Source organism: Cygnus atratus, chromosome 2 (genome assembly GCF_013377495.2).
Source record: "Cygnus atratus isolate AKBS03 ecotype Queensland, Australia chromosome 2, CAtr_DNAZoo_HiC_assembly, whole genome shotgun sequence".
Lineage (NCBI taxonomy): Eukaryota > Metazoa > Chordata > Aves > Anseriformes > Anatidae > Cygnus > Cygnus atratus.
Genome location: NC_066363.1, coordinates 99,855,282 through 99,868,127, shown reverse-complemented (window position 1 = coordinate 99,868,127; position 12,846 = coordinate 99,855,282). Strand labels below are relative to the sequence as shown.

At 38.1% G+C, this 12,846-nt stretch overlaps 1 protein-coding gene across 1 annotated transcript in view; it reads right to left on the bottom strand.

Annotated features, from left to right (window-relative positions):
- The window catches only part of NETO1 (neuropilin and tolloid like 1), a 70,590-nt gene that overhangs the window by 15,881 nt on the left and 41,863 nt on the right, over positions 1-12,846 (bottom strand). Inside the window, exon 7 of the mRNA XM_035550574.1 lies at positions 2,300-2,528. Coding sequence (XP_035406467.1) covers positions 2,300-2,528 — 229 coding nt within the window. The remainder of the gene's footprint in view (positions 1-2,299; positions 2,529-12,846) is intronic.

Genomic DNA, 12,846 nt, shown 5'->3' with positions numbered 1-12,846 from the left:
CTGGTCATTACCACAGCAACAATAAAAAAGAACTTTTACTTTGTCACTCTTTCACAGCAAAAATATCTTTTTTTTTTTTTTTTTTTTTTTTTTTTTTTCCCCACAGCTCTAAGTGAACAAACTAGCTTTTTTCCCTCTTTCTTTGTCTCTGCATTTTTGCAGGGACACAGGTGTGTGTTGCTTGATGCTTATCTCCCTGAATGAAGTCTGACATTCCTTCTTTTCCACGCAGACGATCTAATTATTCCCACATGTTACTGAAAGACCTCACAGTTTGCATGCTATGTGCTGTGTCTCACTGTGCTCAGACTGGACATCTGCTCTACCTTACTTCTTACAGTCAACACCAGTTTGCAGTATAGGACAGAACTTATGGACAGCTGACATGGCATAGAAAGTACAGTTGTCATCACCTTTAAACCTTTAACATCAACTTACAGCATTAAAAACACAGATGCAGTTTCCCCTAATATTTATGATCAGGCTGTGTAGACATCTCAAAGCACAATTTCACCCTTTGTAAATTTACAACTTTTAGTCTGCAACAACTTTGCATGGTAGAATTACAGAAGACACATCATATTAATATTTTTAACCTCCCAGTCAGAATACATTATAAAACGTTAGCTGTTTACAAGAACAGAGTAGCTCATAAGCTGTAGTATGTCAAATAACCATATTAGGAATGCTATAAGGAAAAAAATATATATATATCTGTCCTTATTTTCTTTTAAAATATGAAGCCTTGCAAACACACACTTATGCAAACCCTCATCTCAGGTTAGTCATCAAATAACCATATTAGGAATGCTATAAGGAAAAAAAAATTATCTGTCCTTATTTTCTTTTAAAATATGAAACCTTGCAAACACACTTATGCAAACCCTCATCTCAGGTTAGTCATCATAGTATTTCACTCTCCAATTCTTTTAATGCTGTGAACCTCCAGTGTCTATGCAGTTGTTTCTAAGGTAACAGATCAGGATGCTTTGTGAAGAAAAAAAAAAAAAAATCAGATCTTGAATATTCAAGACATCCCCAGTTGCAGAAATGAGAAAAGGACAGTATCATCTCAATTGAGGGTTCTCAGTATCATTTAGACCCTGGCCTGATTTGCAGACAAGAAAAACATAACCCACCCTAAGGGTGCAGTGTGAGACTACAGAGGCATATGCAGTTTCAAGCATGCAAAACGTCAGAAATTTTTTAATCAGAGCCATAATTAAGGAATTATGGAGGCTGTTCTCAACAGAGTCTCATTGCCTCATTGCAGGGTACACACACACAGAATACAGATGAAGAATATGCTTGGTAGGAGTGTGCCTTCATTTCAGTAACACAGTCACACAGAAATCTTCTGTGAAACTTGTGATGCACAAGTCAAAAAAAAAAAAAAAAGAAAAAGAAACAGCATGTGAAAATAAATGCTTATACTCCTTCCTCAAGAGACCATCTATGCATTGTTTCCATTAAAGAAAACAAACCAATATCTTTCACAGGTGTTTAACTGAATTAGTCATTTTCAGTGAATGAGATTATTGGGTTTGATGGGGTTTTGTTTATTTTTCAAATCGGCAATAAGTAGCTTTTTTTTTTTTTCTTTCAAAGGCTACTTTTCCTATTACTTGAACTCAAAAATCATATAAATGAACATAAATGAATATAAATACAAATGAATGCAATCTGCATAGGGAGAATATTATGTTTGTAAACAGAGATATCATTTAAGCTTTCAGATAGCTTATGTTACTATATATATATGCATATACATATATCAACAACAACAACAACAAAACCACCATTAATTATTTGCTTAAAACTATCTGATATGTGTTTATTGATATATGCATTCTGGCATATGAACAAACATATTCATCATCTATGATAAAATAATCATAAGGTGTTTTTCAAGTGCCTATCATTGTAAGATTTAAAAAAAATCAAAATCATAGAAAAGGACTGGGCTTGTTAAAATCCTTCAGAGCTGTATTATTTTCCAATTGTGTAGAGGAAAACCGAGACAGAGTGGACTAGTATCTTGGGGATCAGGTAAATTGTGGTCATTGTGACTAGCTATACCCATCTTTCTGTCTCTGAATCCTGTGCTCTACTTACTTTGTTACAAATTATTGCACACTATGCATGGATTTAAACTGTTCTGGTGATTTACGTAGCTTGTTCAGGAGCATCCTTTGATATTACTTATTCATCCTTACTCTGCATGAAGAAAACATTAGCAGTTTGTGGGACTAGTGTCATTTAACAAACTGAAAGGTGGGCATGTTAATTAAGGTCTTACGTTCTTGGAAAGATGTGAAGAGCATCTGGAATCGGCTGCTTCGACTGCCTTCATCTGCCCACATGCGGATCACACCGAGACCCGTCCGCAGCATTACATCGTTAGCAACAGTGCTGCAAAACTTTGCTTTTAAATCCTCCACGGAGCTGCTTCCATCATAAACAGCGACAAAATTCCTTTTGCACTCATTGGAATTCTGCATCTCATAGTCCAAAAATCGCAAGTATATCTATGATGCAAACAAACAAAAAAGGCAACATGTAGACACATTTGCAAATGGCTAAACAAACATTAAACAACATTGCTCAGTGTTGTGAGAGAAAGACTACACAACAACATCAAAATAATTTTTCTGGAGCTGGAGATCCAGAATTTTCATTTCCTGGTCATTTTCCTGGATGGGTATTAATACAGAAAGTGAGCACAGTTTATTCTTCCTTGTATTTTGTCTTACTTCAAAGTAGAATCTAGTGGAAGATCCAGATTTTTCTTTTCTTTCTGCATGAGAAGTGTGTACAACAGTCCTTCAAGCTGAAGGGCAGACAAGCTAGAAATTTCTTCTTTCACTGGCACAGTATTGCTCTATTACTTCCCTGACATGGAAAATAATAAGGCAAATAATTGCTGCTCCCTCCCCAGAGTCAATATGTGTCATCTTTGTGATACGTCTCAGCTACACTGATTCAGGAAGTGAGAAGCTGGGAGCCAGGCAGAACTCAATCATTAATCTTTTCATGTTTCCTCAAGCAATTTGGCTACCATTTCAGCTTTTCTAAACAAAGCCTGTATGGTATATATATCTTCATAATTTAACAGGGATGAAATCAAGAGTATTTCATGGAAACTGCTAGAAACCTAGAAAGTTTCCCAAGGAAATGTCTCTTGCATACCAGTTAAGTTATCCTATAAATGTAGTAGATGTCTTGTCCTTTACAAAGAACTCTTTAAACCTACCTAAAAGGAAGCACGGGTGGGGAGAAAATGATATTATTTGATACACAACTCAATATGCACTTTAACAGGAAAACACACTCATTTTAAAACCAATTGCTAATACGAGGAACATCAAATATTCCAGTAACAGAGAAACTGGTACCATTTTCAGTAGACATACAGTACATATTCAAACTGCTAAGGGCACCCACGACACCTCATGAGAATGATACAGAAAGGTGGAGGAGGGCAGAAATAGCATGAAAAGAAAATATACTCAGCATCCAGCTGTATGCATCTTGAAACAATAACCAAAAAAGGACTCCACTGTATTACAGATCAGATCTACTTACTTCTTTACAAATGGTCTTATTAACTTCAGGTAGCTCTTTCCATGCACAGAACAGTTGCTTAAAAATCTTCTCTGAATTCACATAAAGTACACAAACAGCATAGCCTAGCAGCATACAGGGCTCAACACTTCACGTTGTTGATATATTAGAACTCACATGGTTTGAGAATTATGTACTATTAAAAAGTTTGATGCTGCTTAAAAACAGCTCAGATTTTTAAATGATTTTTTTTTAGATACTGTATAATAGTACATTTTTTCCTTGTTATGCTTTGCAACTGGTCTCTTTGAAGTGAATATTTGCAAGACAGTTTTTACTAGCATATGAAATTTAGTATACTAAATTTCATTTTTCCTGCCTGACCTTTCTCTAGCATGTTATTTCTTACAGCAGATCTTAATTTTGTTCCAACATTCCCATCCTCCAAAAGAAATGTGAGAAACATATTTTAATTAAATAGTAGTTAAGTGAATTCTTCTTTCATACTTCTTCCATCCCCCCCCTTTTTTTTTTAATACTATAAATTAAGGAAGCTGCTTCTATTGATCACTACAAAATGGAATGTTTAACAACAATACATAAAGTAATAATCTTCAGATAGCAAAAATCAAATGTGAAGAAATAGTTTTTGTAGTGTTTATTATTATTATTATTATGTATTACTTGTTACACTCTTGCAGTGGAATGAAAAATTATGAGTTCTGTCATCCAGCATTGCTGAAATTTTCTCACAGTATCCACCAATTTTATAAATGTATTGTCTTGAAATGTCTTGCCATTTCCTCTCCTACTGGGGGGCATACAGTTCCATTCCTGTTAAAACAGGTCACCTGCTGCCTTGGCAAAGTCATACTTAAAAGCTTGTTTTGAATTCTTAAATCTGTTGAGTACAGGGAGAGTAGTTCTGAAGTTTCTCTGCACTGGCTATATCCCTTTGAAAATCTCTCTTACATTCTGTACTGTTTTCCTCCCTTCAATAGGTGCTCAGTAATTTGACTCTTTTCTCCTTCTTGTGCTCCAAATTCTTGTTCTTGCTGTTCTCCAGCTATTTAGAGCATTATGTCCTACTGATGTCTGATGACTTTAGCCCCTCAGGTCTTCCCAGTCTTCAACGTATCTGCTGCTCTTTTCCATTTATACAACATCAGCCGCTTCCATGGCCACCAGGCAGATGGCTGAACTTCACTTCCAGCAGCAAAAGTCCAGTGGGAAATGTTCAGACAAGAATTCTGGACCAGTGAGAGATTCAAATGAAGCCATGCAGAACTGGGATGGGCAGTATGAAAAGAGCTTTTACTCCTCATTCCAGTGGTTTGACAGGGCCCTCTTGTTTTAGTGGCTCCTAGTATCCAGCTGGTACAGGCACATCGTTGTCCTGCAGGGCAAGATTTTGCAAGAGGGAGGGATGTATTCCCATAGAGGGAAAGCAGGACCATGCATACATCCATCAACTGGCCATAACTGGGGCACTCTGGAGAACAGCTTCCTGTGTCGTAGAGACCAGTCACTCCTGCTCAAACAAGAGCCTAACAGGCACCGTGAAACCCTGGCTCCTAGCCTCTCCTGTAAAGCCGCTGAAATAGTCCAACTCTGCATAATATTTCACTTAGAATGGGGAGTTAAATTTGCATCTTAGTTTTCTTTCTTCCACTTCCTGCTTCTGAGCCTGGCAATTCAGTGCTTACCAGCTTTGTCACCACTAATGCAATCACAGAATCATAGGGGTTAGAAGGGACCTCTGGAGATCATTGAGTCCAACCCCCCTACTAAAAGCAGGTTCCCTACAGTAGGTTGAACAGGAAAGCTTCCAGGCAGGTCTTGAATATCTCCAGAGAAGGGAGATGCTTCTCCACAACCTCTGTGGGCAGCCTGTTCCAGTGCTCTGTGACCCTTACTGTAAAGTATTTATGCATGTTTGTATGGAACTTCCTGTGTTCCAGTTTTTGGCCATTGCCCCTTGTCCTATCACTGCACACCACTGAAAACAGCCTGTCCCATCCATTGGCCTCTTGCAGTTTAGATATTTATAAACATTGATCAGATCACTTCCCTGTCTTCTCTTCTCCAGGCTGAACAGACCCAGATTTCTCAGCCTTTCTTCATGCGGGAAATGCTCCAGGCCCTTAATCATCTTTGTGGCCCTCCTCTGGACTCTCTCTACAAGATCCCTGTCTTTTTTGAACTGGGGAGCCCAGAACTGGACACAGTATTCTAGATGTAGCCTCACCAGGGCAGAGTAGAAAGGGAGGATAATCTCCTTGAACCTGCTGGCCACATTCTTTTAATGCGCCCCAGGATGCCATTGGCCTTCTTGGCCACAGGGGCACAATTCTGGCTCATGGCCAACCTGTTGTCCACCAGGACACCTAGGTCCTTCTCTGCAGAGCTCCTCTCCAGCAGGTCAGTCCCTAACTTGTACTGATGCATACAGTTATTCCTACCCAGGTGCAAGACTCTACAGTTGTTCTTGTTGAACCTTGTCAGGTTCTTCTCTGTCCTGCTCTCCAGCCTGTCCAGGTCTCACTGAATGGCAGCACAGCCTTCTGGTGTGTCAGCTACTCCTCCCAGCTTTGTATCGTCAGCAAACTTTCTGGGGGTAGACTCTATCCCTTTGTCTAAGTCATTGAATAAAATTCAATTGAATAAAAACCTTCAGCAGCTGATTATGTGCAATATTGCATACACGACTGTTTTCCAAGTAATGAAGTACATCTGTGTATGTACTCTCAGATGAACATGTCTCATAGGAAAGCACAGAAGGCTTCCGATACACTATTGTCATGAGAATTTGTTTTTATGCCTTAAATGCATATCATGCATACCATATGTATAATAGACTAGATGCATGTTTAGTAGCCCATACAGATATAATGTAATGTACATAGATCATACTTTTATCTTATTCCACTATTCAGGAAAACTCTTAACCTACTCCAGGAAAAATAAATAAATAAATGGGGCAAGGAACTCTCACTTTTGTTTGCTTGTTCTCTTTTTTTATCCTGCAGTCTTATAAATGTACGTTTATATGTATTTGTGCATATATACATTTAAGCACATATATATGTCTGTACATGGTGTACCATTTCAGTATTGAGATGTAATTTATAACAGTTTTCATTCTTACAAGAAATGTGAACAAATCCTCTCTATTATAAAATACCAGCTCTCACAACAGTTTCCAGCATTCATCAGTTATTCCTGATCTGTTTAAATAGACTGTTCTTATAACAGTACAGCCAAAGTCTTACTTTGGGCTCATCCTTTGACATTCTTTAGCTTCTGGTGGCATGCTAGCTTTTTAAAATAATAAAATATTTCTCAGAGTAGGCAGTTATAAATGTTGAGAAGGAATAAAGAGAACAATAGCTTAGCATTTCACTTTGATTCTTTCAGTGAAGAAGCCAACACTTTAAGCTCTTCCCAAGACTGAATTTGCTTTTGGTGACACCAGTTAATTTTTGTGTGTGATAAATTCAGATAAGTTCATTATATATAGATAGATTTGATAGGTACTGGAAATTAATAGTTGGCTTAAAAATCTATGTCCATTCTTCAGAAGAAAGATGGCACCTTCTACAATGGCATGAAGTTTCATAAATTAGAGAAAATAAACTTGTGGTATTCTGAGTTGAGCTGGAATTTAATTTCCATATTAACTATGCCCAAAACTTTATATAAAACAATGAAGAATTGATCCAAGGCTACCTGAAATACGTTTACTTAAGTTTATTTAGATTAGACCTATGGATTAAGGCTGGAGTATATTTTTTAAAACTGGGAACTGATAATACAAGCTGACATCATAATATTGAATCAGATTTTGTCTTAAAGAGCTGAAAGTAATTTAATTGCATCTTCACACTTCTGCCAATTTTTACGGTCTTATTACAATATATTTGCCATTGTTGCTGTCACTGGGTGTAAGACCAACACTGGCAGAGAAAATTGCTAATAAATTGGGATCCACAAGGAAAGAATAAAACTGATTATATAACAAAACTTTATCAAATGCAAAATATTCCTGATGCACAGTTTTTTGAAATCAATGGCAAGATTTTCATTACTTTCACTGGCATGTGGATCTCACTAAAAGGAATTAAATATAAAGTGAGAGAAAAAAAATGTCCATATGGATATGGATAATCATTCTGGTTATTTCATTTTCTATGGACTTAGTCATTACTTCTACCAGCAGTAGATAACGAACTTTGTTCACAACAAAAGCAAATAAATGAACAAAAAGATCACAAATTCAAATACCATCCACTGTCTTCATTAAATCTTCTTCCACTGATGTTAATGAGAACTTTTGGAATGTTAATATTTCTGTAGGTACTGACACATCATATTAGCATAACAAGTACTTTCTTGTTGAAGAGAACATCTTATTTGAAAGAAGTATAATGGCTGTATCTTCTTTCACATTTTACTTACAAAGTTTTAATAAGACACTTTCCTCAAATCATCAAATCCACATTATTTAGAAGAACAGACTGCTAGTGCACAAGTATTAACTTTTACAGAGCTTTGAGATGTCGCTACAAATGCCAATGCCATTCAAAACAAAACTGATTAAGCCTCACTATACTGTGGCATATATAATTTACACTCAGTCACATTCTAGTTTAAATAGTTGTCTTGTCACTTTTAAGGTTTGTATTGTCATCATAATAAAGGAAAAGGAAATATTGGATAAGTTTTACTATTTTATTTAAATTTGAAAATGACAGAAAACTCTGCATATATTAGAAAAAAAAGGATTGTAAACTATGAATAATATATCACTTCAGTAAAATAGTCAGATTATAATCTCTTCATAGTGAATCACTTTTGATGAGTTCTGCTTTTTAATCAATCTCTGAAGGTTAGTGCTGACAACATGATTGATCAGACCAGTCAGGAAAAGCTTCAAACCTTATCCTAGCATATCAGACTTAATATGTGTGCACAGACATCCAGTCCCTTATATTGCATCAAAATAAAACAAACAAACCAAAACAAATTAACAAAAAACCATCGTTCAACTGCCAAAAGTATTTAAGATGTGAGACAAAAACTTTCAACAAAGCCCAACTTCCAGATTTTGCATATTAAGCTTCTAGGTTCAGTCAGTTTTTCTGCAAGCACAAGACTGGGATAAATGGTTTTATGTTCTTCCCTACTGCTCAGTGACCAGTTACAGTACTTGCTTTATTCTGTGTCTTGTTCAGCTCTATGTGATTTGCAGATAATACCTCCAGTGTGTTGGCCTAGGAAACCCTTTTTTTTTTTTTAAGCAGATTGTGCAAAAATAATTATTCTTCAGGGCCCCAGAGCTGAACGCAGTACTCCAAGTGGGGTCTTGTAAGAGCAGAGCAGAGAGGGAGAATCACCTCCCTTTACCTATTACCTGTACTATTTTTAATGCAGCCCAGAATACATTTAGCTTTCTGGGATGCAAGTGCACATTGCTGGCTGGTGTTGAGTTTTTCAGCCACTGGTACCCCCAAGTCTTTCTCCTCAAGAAGTCTCTCAAGCCAAGCCTGTCTGTCACCATGCTGTGGCCACCATGGATAGGCCTGCCAATCTCTCTTTGTTGGCCATATTCCAGCCCTAGAGCTGTCTTCACCTTAACCCCCACAGTAATCACCACCCATAGACAACTCAGGTTTAAGAATATTGTGATAACATGTCAAAACTAGATCCTTGTTAGTTAAGCTTGCAGTTTCTTAAGTTTGTTATTAAGTCTTGCATCTTATAACCTGCAGAGATATCCTCTTTGCCTAGTAGCAAACTCAAGTGGGGTGGCAGAATTAGGCATCACTTTGTGTAATTAGCTTACAACTTCATTTCATTTCTTGTGATAGGTGTACAGAAGGCAGCCTCAGCATTTTCCCAGTATAAATGCTTGCTCCTCAGGAATAGGTCGCTTCCACTGGACTGGACTGGAATGCTTGTCTGTCTGTGCTCTGGACACTTGTCTTCCTTCCTGTGCTGCCCAGAGTTTTTGATTATGAACACTTCTTGTTTTGTCCCAGAATCAGAACATCATCTTTGTAAATATTTTATTACTTTTACCATCAAATTCTACTATTTGTTGTTTCTTGGTTGTTTTTTTTTTTTGGTGTGTGTGTTTTTTGTTTGTTTGTTTGTTTTTTTGTTTGTTTCGTTGTTTAGGTTTTTCCCCTACAAAACCACTCAAGGACTAAGCACAATATGATGGTAGCTTGCTGGGGAAGCTACCACCAAAGGGACCACCACATGATGACAAGCATACATTTTCTTTCTACGGAACTTTGTCAAACTCTGCTGACATATCCAAAAAAGAAAAATGTTTCCTGTCAATCTTTTCCTATACCTTTTCACCCCAAACAGAAAGTAAGAAAATCATAGAGTCATAAATTATCGAATGGCTCGGGTTGGAAGGGACCTTAAAGATCATCTAGTTCCAACCCCCCTGCCATGGGCAAGAATGCCACCCACTACATCAGGTTGCCCAGGGCCTCATCCAACCTGGTCTTGAACACTTCCAGGGGTGGGGAATCCACACCCTCTCTGGACAACCTGTTCTACTGCCTAACCACCTTCTGAGTGAAGAAATCCCTCCTAACATCTAATAAAAATCTTTCATCTTTTAGTTTAAAACCATTCCCCCTTATCCTGTCATTATCTGAGTGAGCAAAAAGTTGCTCTCCATCTTTTTTATAAGACCCCTTTCAGAACTGAAAAGTTGCAATAAGGTCACGCCAGAGCCTTCTCTTCTTTAGGCTGACAAGTGCCATCTCTCTCAGCCTTTCTTTGTAGGAGAGGTGCTCCGGCCCTCTGATCATCTTTGTGGCCCTCCTCTGGACCCACTCTAACAGATTAACATCCTTGTGCTTGGGGCCCCAGACTTGGATGCAGTAGGGAGGCCTCACAAGGGTTGAGTAGAGGGGGACAATCACCTTCCTTGACCTGCTGACCACTCCTCTTTTGATGCAGCCCAGTATGCATTTGGCCTTCTGGGCTTCAAGTGCGCACTGCTGGCTCATGTCAAGCTTTTCATCCAGCAGAACCCCCAAGCCCTTCTCTGCAGAGCTGGTCTCAATGAGATCTTCCAACAGTCTATACTCATGTCTGGGATTGCCCTGACCCAGGTGCAGAACCTTGCACTTGGCCTTGTTGAACCTCATTAAGTTCATGGGGGCCAACTTCTCAAGCTTCTCTAGTTCCCTTTGGATGGCATCCCTTCCTTCTGTTGTATCAACTGCACCACACAGCTTGGTGTCATCTGCAAACTTGCTGAGGGTGCACTTGATCCCACTGTCTAGGTCATTGATAAAGGTTTTAAACAGTACCAGTCCCAGGAGAGATGCCTGAAGGACACCACTCATCACCAGCCTCCACCTGGACATAGAGCCATTGACCACCACTGTCTGGGTGCAGCCTTCAAGCCAACTCCTTATCCACTGAATGGTCCACCCATCGATCCATGTCTCTCCAATTTGGAGATCAGGATGTCATGTAGGACTGTGTCAAAGGCCTTACAGAAGTCCAGGTAGATGATGTTGGTCGGTCTTCCCTTGTCAACTGATGCAGTCACTCCATCATAGAAGGTCACCAGATTGGTCAGGCACAATTTGCCCTTGATGAAGCCATGCTGGCTGTCTCAGATCACCTCTTTGTCTTGTATGTGCCTTGACATTGCTTGTCATCATTATTTTAATTTTCTAATTTTCTATTCACAAATAAAGGATTCTTTGTTTATCCACAGCTGTAGCCAATGATGATTCCAAAGTTTTTGAAACCCCAGTGCAATAAACTTATCTAATTTATCTTTTGGCATTTGTTTTGCAGTGAAGGGCCAAGTATCTTGGAATGGAGAGGTTCTTTTACCTCTTTATTGTTCTGAGTAGGTTGACACATTCAGTCAGCAGCTCTCTTCTTTATTTGCCAGTCTTGTTCTGTACTGATTGAAATCTACTTCTACATGTAGTACAGAACCCCCAGTATTTCTGAACTCCAGGTTCACAGTTATCCTACTCAGCAGGAATTGACTTCAAATGAATGCACTAATCACATGCTTTGCAATTCGTCACTATCAAAAATAAGGCTGCAAGTCTGCATGAAGATTGAAATTGTATTTTAGCTGCATTCTGCTGTCTTCTGCACTTCCAGAAAGTTTCAGTTCTGCATGCATTTTCAGCATAATTCATAATTTTTGTGCTACAAGGTGATCTGTGATGACTCAGTATTTTAAGCATGTGCAAGAAATGTACTGTTCTTTGTCCCAATCTAGCTTTCTGAGAGTAGCAGCAATGTTACACCCAGACTGTCAGGTTGAAGTTCAGGCTTAGAGCTCTCAAGTTCACCCTGACTGATCTCATTGCATACATGTTGAGCTCACACTTGGCTTGAATCTGAAATTGCAAACCATGGAAGGGACTTGTATCTTCCTTCTGCAGAGAGTTTAGATTGGATGAGCTTAAGCCAAATGAAATTGCAAACAGCTCAGTCTCTAGCACAGTTTAAGAAACTAAAATGTAAGGATCCAAAATTCTGTCTGAGAAACACTGACCTTTTAGGCATAGATCCCAGTAACAAACTGTACAGCTCAGAGTACAGGAGCATGTAGATATAAAGACAGTTGTTGAGTTCTTACTGTTCCTAGCTGGAAAGCCTGTTTTTATAGGTGGAAGCTGCTATAAATTAGAATGATGTCACTGACGTTGTACTGAATATGTCATTAATTCAAGGGTAGATAAGCACAAAGGAAGCTGACTGTAAAATATGGACAACTGAATTCAGACCTATAAATAAGATTAACATAGATCTTACTTCTTACATGATTTTTTCAAAAATTATCTACTAATTTGATCCTTAATATCTGAATATTTTCAAACATTCCCAGTGTGAAAACACCATGGACATAGTTATGTTTGTGTATATAAACACACATATATATATGTGTATATGAAAAACAGACTAATAAAGTTCAAATGTTTAACTAAACTAGTTGTCCTTCAAACTGAATCAAGGCTTCGAAATTGGCTTTTTTTCCTACCTTACCAAAAAAGCTTTCATTTTCATGTTAAGAAACGCTGATTTATGTGTTGTTTTATTGTTCTATGTTTTTACCCAGAGAATTCTGTAAGACGGGAAGAACAAGATTCTTCAGGAGATGACCCAGCCCACCCCTCTTTCTAAAGGTAGGATTAGTAATGTTTGTCTCATATTTATTTGTTTATTTATCTTTATTTATTTATTTTACCTCCACTTTAACAATGCTAGCCATGCTGG